Source organism: Saccopteryx leptura, chromosome 11 (genome assembly GCF_036850995.1).
Source record: "Saccopteryx leptura isolate mSacLep1 chromosome 11, mSacLep1_pri_phased_curated, whole genome shotgun sequence".
Taxonomy (NCBI): domain Eukaryota; kingdom Metazoa; phylum Chordata; class Mammalia; order Chiroptera; family Emballonuridae; genus Saccopteryx; species Saccopteryx leptura.
Genome location: NC_089513.1, coordinates 75,061,248 through 75,075,178, shown reverse-complemented (window position 1 = coordinate 75,075,178; position 13,931 = coordinate 75,061,248). Strand labels below are relative to the sequence as shown.

At 52.9% G+C, this 13,931-nt stretch overlaps 1 protein-coding gene and 1 long non-coding RNA gene across 3 annotated transcripts; one reads left to right on the top strand and one right to left on the bottom strand.

Moving 5' to 3' along the window:
* Positions 1-303: 303 nt before the first annotated feature.
* Positions 304-3,493, bottom strand: LOC136383369 (uncharacterized). 2 transcript variants are annotated; one of them, XR_010747403.1, is made up of 4 exons: positions 3,397-3,493; positions 1,276-1,374; positions 922-980; positions 304-379 (listed from the first exon to the last, which is right to left on the bottom strand). It is a non-coding gene; the product is annotated as an uncharacterized lncRNA (long non-coding RNA). The 2 variants fall into 2 exon arrangements; XR_010747404.1 differs by lacking the exon at positions 304-379 and having other exon boundaries at positions 539-977.
* A 3,320-nt stretch (positions 3,494-6,813) lies between these two features.
* Positions 6,814-11,595, top strand: S1PR1 (sphingosine-1-phosphate receptor 1). The gene is made up of 2 exons (XM_066352855.1): positions 6,814-7,405; positions 8,941-11,595. Exon 2 carries the CDS (start codon positions 9,108-9,110, stop codon positions 10,254-10,256), a length of 1,149 nt encoding a protein of 382 aa, XP_066208952.1. The 5' UTR covers positions 6,814-7,405; positions 8,941-9,107; the 3' UTR covers positions 10,257-11,595.
* The last annotated feature ends 2,336 nt before the right edge of the window (positions 11,596-13,931 follow it).

The window sequence follows — 13,931 nt, the reverse complement described above, 5'->3', positions numbered from 1 at the left end:
TTAATTTATTAATTAGTACCTTGCTTGTAGAATTGTTGAGATAAACTCATTGCCTACAAAATGCTTCTTTAGTTCCGTGCCTGGCACATGATGCAGGCTACGTCACTATGACGAGCACAGAAGGGGATATTTAAGATGACGTAGAAAAAGGGATGCCGGTTCGGAGTGCAGAGAAAGGAGCTGGCTGAGTGAGAGGACAGAGAGAGAGTGAGCAGGGGACACAGGGGCAGAGGGGGGCATTTCAACAAGGGGGGTGGGCGGTCAACAGCATGCACTGACGGCTCCCCAGAGCGGGCCGCTGCGCGCCTCTGTCTGGGCTGCGTAGGGCGTCGTGTGCATCCTTAGAAAGGTCAAGCTCAGGAGAACCGATGCAGACTGCCTGGTGCAAGAGAAAATGGAAATGACCTCAGTTCAGAGATAGCGAACTGAACACTTTCACTTCCTCCCACCCCCACACATCACACGCATAATAGCGACGGGATTTTTTTGTTTTGTTTTGTTTATTTGTTTGCATAAATGAAGAAGAAAAAGTGTGAGAGGCGGCAGCAACAGAATTTTAGAAACTGAGAAGCAGAAGGAAGAGACTTGATTTACTTATTAGCACAGTTAAGAGAACCGAAGACCCAGGTCTGGGCAGCCAGAAGCCAGCAGCCAGCTGACGGCTCTGCAGAGCCCCAGAGAGGCCCAAGCTTTGGAGGTCTGATGGATCTCTGGGAGCGGGGTTGAAAGTTAAAATGAAAACAGAGAGTCTGCCCGACCGTGACCACGACTTGCCCAGCCTGCACAGCTGGAACGACTGTCTCCCCCCTAGTGGAGCAGGAGGCTGGGGGTAGAAATGGCAAACAAAGTGACTTTGACCAGGGACACCACAGTCCAACCGAGAGGGTTTCAGGGGCGTCTTCATGCCAAGTGGTGACAGACCTCAGCTCCATTCTCCCACTGTCCTCCCTCCGGGGATGTGACAGCCAAGATGAAATCTGCTAGGAAAGGCAGTGGGGATGTTTTTTATTCCCCTTTGGATAACTGAGTATCCAAACAGAAAAAATAAACCTAAAGATATTGATGGTAGGATGGCTTGTTATAAGATGAATGAACTGTGACATGCATCCTTTTAAACCAATCTATGTGTAGCCCAAAGCCAACTTCCCCTTAGCCAGACTCCAGAAATGCTGACAGCAGCTCAAACAGCACTCCTACCCAAGGGGAAATGAGAGAGAGGAGACTCCTGATGGGCAGACACGACCATGGCGGCCAGTCCTGGTTACAGTGTCTCACTTTTAACGTTTCCACTGGGACCTTGGCGGCCAGGGGCTCTGAAGTTCCAGCTGCATGCGCTTCAAGGTTAATGTGCCTCTCACAGCAGCCATTAAAATACTGGAAAATAAATTCATGTTTAATTTTAGAATTAAAAGTACGATAACAGAAAGGAAAACATTAGCTGAAGAGTTGAAAGACAAAGCTGAGAAACTCAACTAGAAATGAGAAAAAAAGATAAAGATATAAAAAATAAACAAACGTGTGGAAATTTAGAAAAACCAGTCCAGATGGTCCGTAATCCACACAGTGGGAGTTCCAGAAAGATAGGACAGAGAAACAGAGAAGATGGACGTGTTGTAGAAATAATTTCAGATGACTTCCCACGCCGGAAGGGTTCATTGTGTGTCCAGGAGAAAGCTTGGAGAATCGAAGCATAGCACAGCACCATCCTGCAACACTGTGGCGAGGAGAAGGTCCTAAAAACATCCAGAGAAGGAAAAAGTTGTAGGTGATGTTTTAGAGTATCAACGCAAGAAACATCCAAACCGGGTAGCGTTTTTATGAGTTGATTTGAGCCAAACTGACGATAACTACTGGAAAGCAAAAATCTCAACGGATTGAGAAAATACTCTGGGAAATGGCGGTTTCACCACTTATTCCACACGCGAGAATCAAAGGGGGAGACGTGAAGGGGCCACATGAATCCCACTGGTGAGAGATGAGGGAGGCTGGAGGAAGCCAAGTGCGGACCTCTCTAGGATGGAATTAAAAGTCTTCTTTTCCACAGGCAGGCAGACCATATTTAACAGTTAACAACTAACATGATGATAATAACAATGAGGGGGTTTGTGGTTCCTGCTCTGGTGGGGTGGTTGTGCCTTGGGGAGGCGGGGGGTGGTGCGGAAAAGAAGATCACTCTTACATTTCAAAGGCATGTTATCAGGTATGTTATTGTCGATGCAAAAAAAAAAAAAAAAAGACAACAGACAGGGCTCTCAATGAAGGTAAGCACGGACATTGGTTAGAGAAAAATCCCGCCCTAGGACAGGGCTACCGGCCACGAATTGCTTTTACTGTAGAAAGTTTTAATTTGAGACCATCCTGTGCGGTCACTTTAGGTCTCCGAGCCTGCGAGGCCTCCCCAGAGGTTGTCAGGTTGAGCGTGTGGCCCCTTTCTGGTCCACAGCAGTCAGAATTTATAGCTCCAGACTTTCAGGGGCAGCATCAGAAGTTAGGAGACAAAAGCCGCAACGCCTGCAAAAATTCCCAGGGAAAGTTAGAACCTAGAACTCGAGTCAGCCAAAATATCAGGTATAAACACTAAATGTTTAAAGTATCAGACGTGCAAAGCATTAGAAAGTTTATAGACGTGCAAAGGTTTAGAAAGTTTATAACACAAGCAGGCTTTTTAAGGAGAAGTGACTTGATACTCCTTTACAACAGCAGAAAATCTGTCGGCACTGGTTAGAATTGATCATCGAGAAAGAGGTGGAAAGCATGGGATTTAGAGAGTTTCAAGCAACCACTCGGAGAAAGATCAGTAAGACTTCAGAGTGGTTGGAAGGATCTGAGGACCAGGGGCCTCTGAGGGCCGATGTTCTTCCTTGCAAGTTTTGTGCTATTTGATTTTTTTTTTTAAAGCCTGTATTACTTTGATTTTAAAAATAATTTGAAAATCAAAAAGGAAGTGAATAGAAGGATGGCAGTAAGATAATGAAGTAAGGAGAATAACAGAGTTAGAGACGGAGGCCGTGGAGGGTGGGGCGTTTTCTCTCTGCCTCGGAGGGTCCCTTATACACAAGAAGCTCCCTTTTCCTCCCTATGCCTGCGAGAGAGATCATCACACCATGTGAGAGATGAGGAAACCGAGGGGCGAGGAAGCCCAAAGAACTGGCTCGGAGTCCCTCGGCTGGGAACTGGCAGTCACAAGGCTGACAGCCCCCCCCCCCCAATCTGCCACGTTCCACCACACAGGTGTGACGGTTGACAAATGAGAGGTTTCATTGGGTGGGACCTAGAATGAGGAGAAGACAGAGAGTTTTTGATAGAGGAAACACAAAAATATGAATGTGCATTGGAAGGTAAAGAGTCACCAGAGGCCAAGAATTGAACACACGAGAGAGAGCAGGGAGAACTGACCGGAGTCTTGGAAAGCCGCGGGGTGGGTGGGCGTCCTGTGGCACAGTGGTACGGTGGGCGTCCTGTGGCACAGTGGGCGTCCTGTGGTACAGTGGTACGGTGGGCGTCCTGTGGCACAGTGGGCGTCCTGTGGTACAGTGGTACGGTGGGCGTCCTGTGGCACAGTGGGCGTCCTGTGGTACAGTGGTACGGTGGGCGTCCTGTGGCACAGTGGGCGTCCTGTGGTACAGTGGTACGGTGGGCGTCCTGTGGCACAGTGGTACGGTGGGCGTCCTGTGGTACAGTGTACGGGCAGGAGTCGGCCCTGGGAAGGGGTGACACTGTGGTGGGAGGGAGGGAGGGGTGGTGAGGTCCTTACTGGGCCGGAACTGAGGGAGGAGGGGGATTGAAGTGGTGACCCTGGTTTCTCCAGAAAGCAGGGGGCTGGGTCCCCTATGAATACGTGAGGACTACGGGAGCCGTGACTCTTTCCCGGGGGCTGCTGGGAGGGAAGTGAGGCCATGCCCAGAGCGCCCAGGAAAAGGACGGGGTCACCAGACTTAGCAACCGAAACCCCAGCTCACCTGGCTAAACTTCAACTGCGCGGAGACAACAAGTAACTGCTCTTCGATTTGTTTTGCTTCAGTACACGCCCCCAACATGGCGTGGTGTTTTCTCTGGTGACCCTCAAAGAGACGCACCAATGCTGCTTGGAGATCTGAAATTTGGCATGGGGCAAGCTCAGCGTGACTTGGTTGTGAAGCGGTCACCTCGGCACCGTGGGACGCAAGGTAGGGACACTGGGCTTGGCTTCCGGGCAGCCGCGGAGAGGGGGCTGGGCCAGCAGCCAGGAGACAGCCTGAGGCTGCGAGTCTTCCGGCCTCTCCTGACAGTAATGGGGAGACCTAGGTGAGAACCCCAGACGTGGGGTTGGCAGGGAAGCCACCGCTTTGCCTCCCTGTTTGTCTTGCCTGCGTGGGCAGCTACGTTTTATACCCCACAGGTGTGCACTGGCGATGAGCGTCACTAAGGAATCGTCTAGTCTAGCAGGTGGAAGGCTTGGGTCAACATCAACCAATCGTCCTCACTTACAGAGCTCACTGCCAGAAAAGGGCTCACTTGCCCGGCCTCGCTCCTTGACACACTTGAGGTTTGACGTGGTGGTTTGGGGCGGCGGTTAAAAATCTGCTGCCTGTCTACAGTAATAGCCCACGGGAACCGAGCCGCTCAACGTGTCTGGGACTCAGTTTCCTGGTTTGTAAAATCAGGCTAAAAATAGTACTCACCTGGTAGGGTCGTTGTCAGGATTATGTAAGTTAATATGTGTAACACTTAGAATCTGGTATACAACTGCGAAAAGTGCCATCTCATGTTAGATATTACAGATAGATAATGAAAGGTTTTTATAAAAAAATCATTAGTGGGGATGGATAGGTAGGCAGACAACAGAGGGTTTTTAGCGCACTGAAAATACTCAGTATGATACCATAACGATGGGTATATGTCATCATATCTTTGTCCAAATCCGCAGAATGCACGCCACCAGGAGTGAGCCCCAAGGTAAGCCATGGACTTCGGGCAGAATGATGTAACAACGCGGTTCATCAGCTGCAGTGAATCTGCCAGGTCTCCGCTGAGTGACATTGACGGTGGGGGAGGCGAGGTACATTGGGGACAGAGGGTATATGAGCGGTCTCTGTACTGTCCACTCAGTTTTGCTGTGAACCTAAAGCTTAAAAAAAGAAAAGATAGAAAAGAAGGTCTTAAAAATAAAAAAATAAAAAAGTAGTGAAAGTAAAAATAACATTTCAGCCAAAATAAAATGCTTCAGGGTGGGAAAAAAAAAAGGACTTGCATTCGTCTGCTTCTGTTGCAAGTTATGCATGCAAGATTTTTAGACTGGGTGGTCAGGAAAAAACCGGTTGTAAAAGACACTCATTAGCACATGCTGGTGTGCATTTTGCAGTCAAATGCTCTACCACTGAGCCATACCCCCATGGTGTGCATTTTGTAGAACTCTATAGTCAAGACACTGAGATACATTTAAAACATCCAAGCTAGAGGTCTGCTTCCCCTTCTGTTCCTTCACTGCTGACGGACTGAAGGCTCCTGCCACCCGGGAGCCTCGGCCTCCCCAGTGTGAAGTTTGGGACCCCAGCCCTGCCTCTCACTAGCTGGGATCCAAGCTCTCTGAGTGACATTTCCCTTGGTTAAATGACCAAGGCCGCATTCTTCACAGAGCAGGAGTGTTAAGTCAGATCACCTAGCACGCCCCGTACAAGCTGGGTGTGCAGTGTGCTCTCGTTTCTTTCCCTCTGAGGCACTCACAAATCGGTGGGTGGGGTGGCTTTTCACAAGTCCCCAGGTTGTGTGGTTGTGCTGGGCGGCTGGCTCGTGGCATCTCCCCTTTTAAATGAAATGAGTCCTCTCACCCAATCCCAGCCCATCTCAGAGCCGGGGGCACCTGGGCTTTGTTTCCAGCCCTCTGCCCTGAGTGCTGGGTGTCTGGTGAAGGCTTTCAGACAGCTGTGGAGTAACTGACACGACTCTTTCTTTTGCAAACTCAGAAGATCCCATAAGCCAGGGGGTCTGTTGTTTACTCGGGCAGCCTCTCTCTGAGTCATTCAGGTACAGGGTGTGTCTGTCATTGAAACTGCGCAACTGAAGTTTTGCTGTTCACATCTGCAGGGATGGGAAGCCAGTGTCACCAGACATGGGTGGGCCTGTCTTTGCAGCAGTAGGGCAAGTCAGAGTGCCCTGAGCTTGTCACATGGCGGGAGCTGACCAGGGCCACCTCGCAGTCTCAGGTTCAGGAGTGGTGTCTAAGCGCCAGGAAAGAGTGGGCTGGTTGAGAACCTTGCAGTTTGGGGGCACCTCCGGAGCAGAAGGGAGGGGAGGGCGCAGGGCCCCTGTCGGGGCTGCACCCGGTGGCGCTCCCCCTGGGAACTTCCGGAACTGACCACGCTTTAGGAAATGTCTCAGGCTGGGGCAGCCTTGCAACTCCTCAAAGGCCTCTTACCACCGGCCTGAATCTGGGGCACACTGCCTGCCCTGGCGCCCCGCCGAGGGAGGGGCTCCCCTAAACAGCACCTAGCCCCACGCCTGTCCATTTCACCGCGCGCCCGGGAACGCCACCCTCTGCCCCCCAGACCGCGAGTTTAAGGCAGCGGCGGAATGGGGGTGGGGGTGGGGGTGGGGGTGGGGGTAGGGGTGGAGTTGGGGAGAAATGGAGGAGCCCCCCCCCCCGGCGTCCTCCCTCCCTGGGCCCTCGCTGCCCCATGCCTGTCGCAGCCCCTTCTCAGCCTGTCCCCTCGGAGCGCAGCCGGCCCTGCTTCCCCCACCTCCGCGGTGGCGGCCGGGGGTGGGGGTGGGGAGGGGGGCGCCTGACCAGTCTCGGACCCCGACCCATCAAGGGCGACCCGGGCAGAGACCAGAGTGTGCGCTGCGTCATGGCCGGCGGCCCCCTGCTCCCTGGGACTTTTCGGGAGCAAAGTTCCCGTGGGCGCTCCATCCACCTCCTCTCCTTCCCCAGGCGCGGGAGAGTGGTCCCCAGCGCCGCGGCAGACTGCGGGGCGGGGCGCGAGCTATAATTAGAGTCCAGGGGGCACCCGGCTCCGCCCCTTCTGTTTTTTTTTCTGTTGCCCCGGGTGGAGGAGGGGTTCTTCAATTTGCTTCTGCCCCAGATCTTTCCTGGACGGTGAGTCTCTCCGCAGCCGAGATCAGCTCCCCCTTCCCCCCCACCCCCTCCCAGCTGTGGGTGGAGGGCGTGGGAGATCGAGGCACTAAAGCTCTCTCCGCCTCTTCCTAAGGAAGCCACCCAGCGTCAGCGGGCGCTCGGTGACTTCAGCTGGCAGGCCGGCGCGCGCCGCGGCGAGCGGGCTGGCCAATGGAGTGTGCGGCAGCGGAGGGAGGGGACCCCGACTCCACAAGTTTAGAGCGTGACGCTGTCAGGACCTGGCAGCAGCAAGATGACGGGCGCGCAGTGCGGACCCAGCGCTCCTCGGACGCCCCTGGGTACCGCCTGAGCGAGGTAGGAGCGCGGGCTGGGGCCGGGGGCGCCGGGTGGCCGCCGGGCTTCGGCGTCCCAGACGCGCTGGCAGACTGGAGCGAAGCCAAACAAAAAACTTTTCAACCAGCCCTCTCTGGGCGCTGAAAACATGCAACTCCGGGCAGCTAAGGAGCCCAACCCGGCCGGGTCGCTGGTGGGCGCTTAGGATTTATGAAGTTTGGAAAAAGGGTCAAGTCCCAACTGTAGAACCGACCGGGGATGGCCGGGTCGTGGAAGCCGCGGTTGGTCGGTGGGAGGGCGGGGAGGGAAGGCACTATTTTTGGAAATCCTATAGACAAAGAATATTGGGGGTGGGGGATTAAGGGCTTAAACTTGCACTGCGGAGTGGAGTGTCTGGGCGCCAGCAGCCTCGGGGAGGGGGGGAGCGCCCTCACCTCAATCACTCCACTGTTATCACATCGCTGCGTGAACTTGCAACTCTTCAACTACCTCCTAGCCGACTTCTGCTAGGCAGGGGCCACCTTGCGTTTTCTGCACACTCTCTAGATCTCTGAGAAGCGGGCAGCTGCGGGGGGCAGGGCGGTAATGGAGCAGCTGCCTTAGCTTAGCAATGCGCCTAGCGCTCTTGCATATTTCCGTAGAGCGGTTTTGCACCCCGCGTTAGGAATGCAGGGGCATCAGGCAGTGTTATCAGGGGGTGTAACTTCTCTCTGTGTGTGTTAGCTCTATTGACACGAACTAAAAAGACTCCTTATGCAATCAAGGAGCATAGGAAACTTCTGGGGTTTATCGCAGCCACTCGCAAATGGTTTCCACAGGACACCTTTCGATGGTCTTGCATTAGCCTTGGAGGAGGAAAAAGAAGAAGAAAGGAAAGGCAGTTTCTTGACAGAGGCGCTCAGTTTTCCTGTTTATGGCCAGGCCAGAGCGGGCTCGGGGCTGGGACCCTAAACACACCTGCTCACGGAGTTATTAATAGAGCCCCCAGATGACTTACACTCTCAAATGACTTTCTTGCCAATATAATTTCCTGCATGGCAATTAGGAGGTGGTGCTGGCCTCTTTCGGCTGGGTGGTGGCAGGGTGGAGAGCTGTGCAGCTCCGCACTCACTGTGGCTGGTGGGTCCCCTCCGAGGAGCCTGCGACCTGGTGACTGCTCCTGAGAGCCTGCTGGGAGCCGGGAGGGGTTCGGGGAGAGCGGAGGATGTGAGGGTGGGAGCCGCGTTCCACGAGGCTTTTCCCATCTGCATCTGAGTGGACGTGACCGTGACCGTAAGGGAGGGTGTTCGCTCTGAGTTGGGAGTTTTCAGTTGGGGCAAGTTTTTTATTTTATTTTTGCTTTTTCTCCCTCTCTTTCTTCCTTAAAAAAGATTATTTATTTATTTATTTATTTTTTTTAGCAAGAGATGAGAACTTGGTTTTTTTAAATCCCTCTCTTTGCGCTCTCGCCAAGTTTCCTTAGAACTGACCAATCGATCTGGAGCAATGCCCGAGCTAGAATGAATTGTGCTGGGGTGCCGTGGCTCCTCCCTGACTCTCTCTGTGACTCGTTTAAGGCTTGCGGTGTGTGAGGCCGTCTCCAGCCGGGACGCGGGCGAAGCCTGGATCAGTGGCCCTGAAGCCCCCGCAGCCGGCGACGCGCGCTCTGCCTCGCCCTCTAGCGTCCGCGGGGGACGCTGCAGCCCGGCTCCCGGGGACCGGGACGGGGGACGCCGCCAGCACCATGGGCTCCACCAGCATCCCGCACCCCCGGGGCGCCCCCAGCTCCGTCTCAGACCTCCGCAACTACGACATCATCATCAAGCATTACAACTACACGGGAAAGCTGAACTTGGGCGCAGACAAGGAGCACGGCCTTAAAGTGACCTCCGTGGTCTTCATCCTCATCTGCTGCTTCATCATCCTGGAGAACATCTTCGTCCTGCTGACCATCTGGAAAACCAAGAAGTTCCACCGGCCCATGTACTATTTCATCGGCAACCTGGCCCTGTCGGACCTGCTGGCGGGCGTGGCCTACATCGTGAACCTGCTCCTCTCGGGGCCCCACACCTACAAGCTCACGCCGGCGCAGTGGTTCGTGCGGGAGGGCAGCATGTTCGTGGCGCTGTCGGCGTCGGTGTTCAGCCTCCTGGCCATCGCCATCGAGCGCTACATCACCATGCTGAAGATGAAGCTGCACAACGAGAGCAACAGCTCGCGCTCCTTCCTGCTCATCAGCGCCTGCTGGGTCATCTCGCTGGTGCTGGGCGGCCTGCCGGTCATGGGCTGGAACTGCGTGCGCGCGCTGCCGGCCTGCTCCACCGTGCTGCCGCTCTACCACAAGCACTATATCCTCTTCTGCACCACGGTCTTCACCGTGCTGCTGCTCTCCATCGTCATCCTCTACTGCCGGATCTACGCCCTGGTCCGGACGCGCAGCCGCCGCCTGACCTTCCGCAAGAACGCGTCCAAGGCCAGCCGCAGCTCCGAGAAGTCGCTGGCGCTGCTCAAGACGGTCATCATCGTCCTGAGCGTCTTCATCGCCTGCTGGGCGCCGCTCTTCATCCTGCTGCTGCTGGACGTGGGCTGCCGCGTGAAGACCTGCCACATCCTCTACAAGGCCGAGTACTTCCTGGTGCTGGCGGTGCTCAACTCCGCCACCAACCCCATCATTTACACGCTGACCAACAAGGAGATGCGCCGGGCCTTCATCCGGATCATGTCCTGCTGCAAGTGCCCCCGCGCGGACGCCGCCGGCAAGTTCAAGCGGCCCATCATTGCCGGCGTGGAGTTCAGCCGCAGTAAGTCAGACAACTCCTCTCACCCCCAGAAGGACGACGGGGACAACCCAGAGACCATAATGTCCTCTGGGAACGTCAACTCTTCCTCCTAAGACTGGAAGCTGCCGCCCCATGGGGAGCATTCTTGCCCGGTCACCCACCATCCCAGTGTTTGGAAAAAAAACCTCTGTGCCTCTGTCGCTGCCAGGGAGGAGCTGGGGGCACCGGAGGGCAGACGGGTGGGGACAGTAAAGAGTGCCCGGTGGTGCCGGGTGGGGCCCGCAGGTGCAGTTGGTCCCGTGAACAATGTCCTGGGAAGGGTGGAGAGCAGGCCGTGGGGCCTGGAGTCTGTTTCCTCCCCACCCCCGAGCTTTGATCTTGCACTGAGCCAAAGGTCTAGCATTGTCAAGCTCCTGACGAGTTCGTTGGCCATTTGAAGACCAAGGTCCCCTTGTGGAAGTGTGTCTGTGTGGAGCTCTGAAGAGAAGATGCTTTCTCTCACGTTAGTTTCCAACCTTGTGAGTGTGGACAATTCTGCTCCTCCGGGGAGGCTCCAGATCCCACCCTCCCTTCCCTTCCACCCCCCCCCCCCCCCAAAGCCCTCTGACTCTATTCTAACTACCTAGCCAGCGTCCGGGCTGGGGGGTGGCCCGGCCCACCTCTCCACCCTCTGCGGCCAGTAGGCTGTGTCCAGAGTAGACCGAGGAGCTGGAGGCGGTTTGGACGTGTAAGGCAGTTCCATTGCTAAGGCCAAAGTTTCCACGTAAACTGGATCCACGTTTTGGAATTTGGTTGTAGTCATGTTGATTTTTTTCCCTTCTGTACAATGGATTGTGTTACAGTATCCTGCGGAGGGAAGCTCAGCTTATCTAAGTGGCATCAGGCAGGACCCTCAGTGTCCTGGGTGGAGCAGAGGGACAAAACACAGTGGGGACCCACTGGGGGACGTGTCAGCCCAGAGGATTTCCTGACGAATTTGTCGAACGAATCCAACATCTGTCTTTGGCACTTTTGTTGATGTTTATTTCAGAGTATTATGTGAATCATTTCAACCAAGAGGCGGCTGTATTTTGTGTTGAAAGTACTTTTCCTGATGTTTGAATGTATTTGTTTCAACCTTTTATTGGATTTTTCTAACCTGTGTTAACATCATTGAATGTGTTTTTTTTAAGAAAGTGTCACTCTCTTGTGCCCTTAAAGCATTACTTTAACCGGTAAGGAACACCTGAAGTTTTTCATTAAATAGTTCATTGAGCGAGCATGTGTATAAATGTTACAAAGAGTTAAAAATGTATTGCTGTCTCTTTAGAATGGTTTTCAGTGCAATTAAACCAAGAAATGTCTTTTTTTTTAAAAAAAAAAATAGTATTTAATAGGTTTCTGACTTTTGTGGATCATTTTGCACATAGCTTTATCAATTTTTAAACATTAATAAACTGATTTTTTTAAAGATTCCTTTGTGAAGAGATTTTAAAAATAATTATGAAGATCTTCTATTTGACTCTGTGGCTCTTTAGAATCAAAGTCAAGGGCAAATGTCTGTTATTGTTTAAAGGTTTACCTTAACAAATTAGGGTATAAGAAAAAAAAAAAATGTGGTTTGTTTAGAAACCACTCTATCTTTTTCAGGAAGAGAAACTTCAATATGTTAACACCGAAGAGTAGTAAAGAATGAGATGAAAAACCACCGACCTACATGCCACATGGCGAGGAAATGTAATTGAGTTTTAAATGGCGCCCAGGCCAAACAACAGGAAGGCCAACAGTTCTGTCCTGAGGCATGGGCTTTTAAAGAAATCACGAGCCAACAGAGAGGGGTTGTAGACCTCATTTAAATGATGAAACTCGGTGGTCGGTTCACACCCATCCACAGAAGACTTGCCTTCTTGGCTCTCTGCCAGCGTGCAGAAAGGAGGCGGGGCTGCGGGTGTGAGCGCTAACAGGGAATCACGGGAGGTTGCAGGGCCTCGGTGTCTCCCGGTCTGCACGGAACGGCGCGGCGCCGAGGCGTGGCACACGGGCTGCGGCGCGTGCGCCTTGGATCTGAAAACGTGCAGCGCGTAGCTTCTGAAAGCTCTCACATCCCGCCCTTCATTTCTCCAACTCTAGAATGAGAGCCAGGGTACCTGGATGAGCAAACCAGAATTCCTGTCGCAGCGGGGGTTACGTGGCGATCGGGCGGGGTGGCGGCCTCTCCCGGGGGCTGTTGTTTCTCTGAGAACGCGCGCTCTGGCGCGTGTGTCACTGGGTATGCACAGGACGCAGTTGGAGCCCGGAGATAACCCGCGCCTAAGAGAGTCCATGTCACTTCTGGGTAAGGTTAACTGTGGGAAACAGAAGCGTGCTGGCGAAGGAAGCCTGAGGTCACAACCCCCCGTTTCCTGGAGGAAATGCCAAAAGTGCTCCCAAGACAAAAGACTGGAAACGCTGGAAGGCCTGTCCATCTGGCGGCTGCGGCGGAAGGAGTGAGTTCATGCTCCGCTCACTTCCTAGGGCCTGCGTCGCAGAGTCAGGCGCGCAGAACGGAAGAGCCAGCCTGCCTGGTGTTTGTGGGGAAGGTCACGCCGCCCTACTCCCGGCTAGCCTCTATCAGCGGTGACTCACGGGACCCGGGAAGCTGAGGCAGGACAGCTGGCCCGGGTGGGGAACCAGGGGGCTGGGGGGCGGGACAGGGGGGACGGCCTCCCCCGCCCTCCTGTGAGCTCACTGCCCAGCGATCATGAGTGCTTCATCCCTGGGGACTCCCAACAGTGCATCCCCTTCCCAGGAGGCTGGGCGGCGTGACCGTGGGCCTTCTGGGCACCCGAGTGGCCGCCCCGGGTTCCGAGCAAGGAGCAGCAGCTGCGGCGAAGGAACCCTTGGCTGTGCCAACATGAATATCTGGTTTCACTTCAGTGTATCCTGAAAGTTGAGGATGGGAAGGAAAAAAGAGGGAAAAAAACGTAACTGAACCTCCGTAGCTATATGTTTATACTAAAATAAGCATCCATCAAGTTGTGATTAAAACATGTCGAGTTTCTCCAGAGGACTGAAACAGGCAAACTGAACAACAGTTGACATTCTTTTTCTATTTAACTTGTCAAACTTCTTGGCATATTATTAACAATATTCTCTTATATTCCCTTTAATTTGGATAACTCTGTAGTAATGCCCCTCATTTCATTCTATTTTGTAAATATTTTATTGGGGTGACGCTGGTTAGCATAATTATCAGGTTTCAGGTGCACAGTGCTGCAACACATCTCCGTACACTGGATGGTCTGTTCACCACCACCACCACCTTTGGTCAAGTTTTCTTCCATACTTGACATGTTCTTATTGGCTCATAAATATTTAGTGGAGTCACAAAATGATATCAAATAATACTTGATTCCCACAACATGAAGTCTGATTACAACTTCTCAGAACATCCAAACAAAAAAAATCTTCCTGTTCTCTCGCCTCAGAAGTAGGAAAAACAATTCCTTTAATAAACGTTGATCCATTATTATTCGAGATTCAAAAATTTTATCATCATAAGAGTTTTGCAGTCGTGCTGATGATAAATATATAGATACTGGATTCTATTTTAGTAATATCAGCACTTTGGTGGTGATTTATGGTATCTTCAGATCTCCCCCTAATATGAAAAGTTCTGATAAAGATTTTTAACTTCACTCTTTTTCTCTTTTCAGATTGAATTAACTTCCGCCCTGGGAATGGCGCATGTTAAGGATGTGCCCAGGGCTATGCTCTTGTACTTCTAGCCCAGCCTGTACTTCTGGGATGGTTTGGTTCTTCACGCCCCC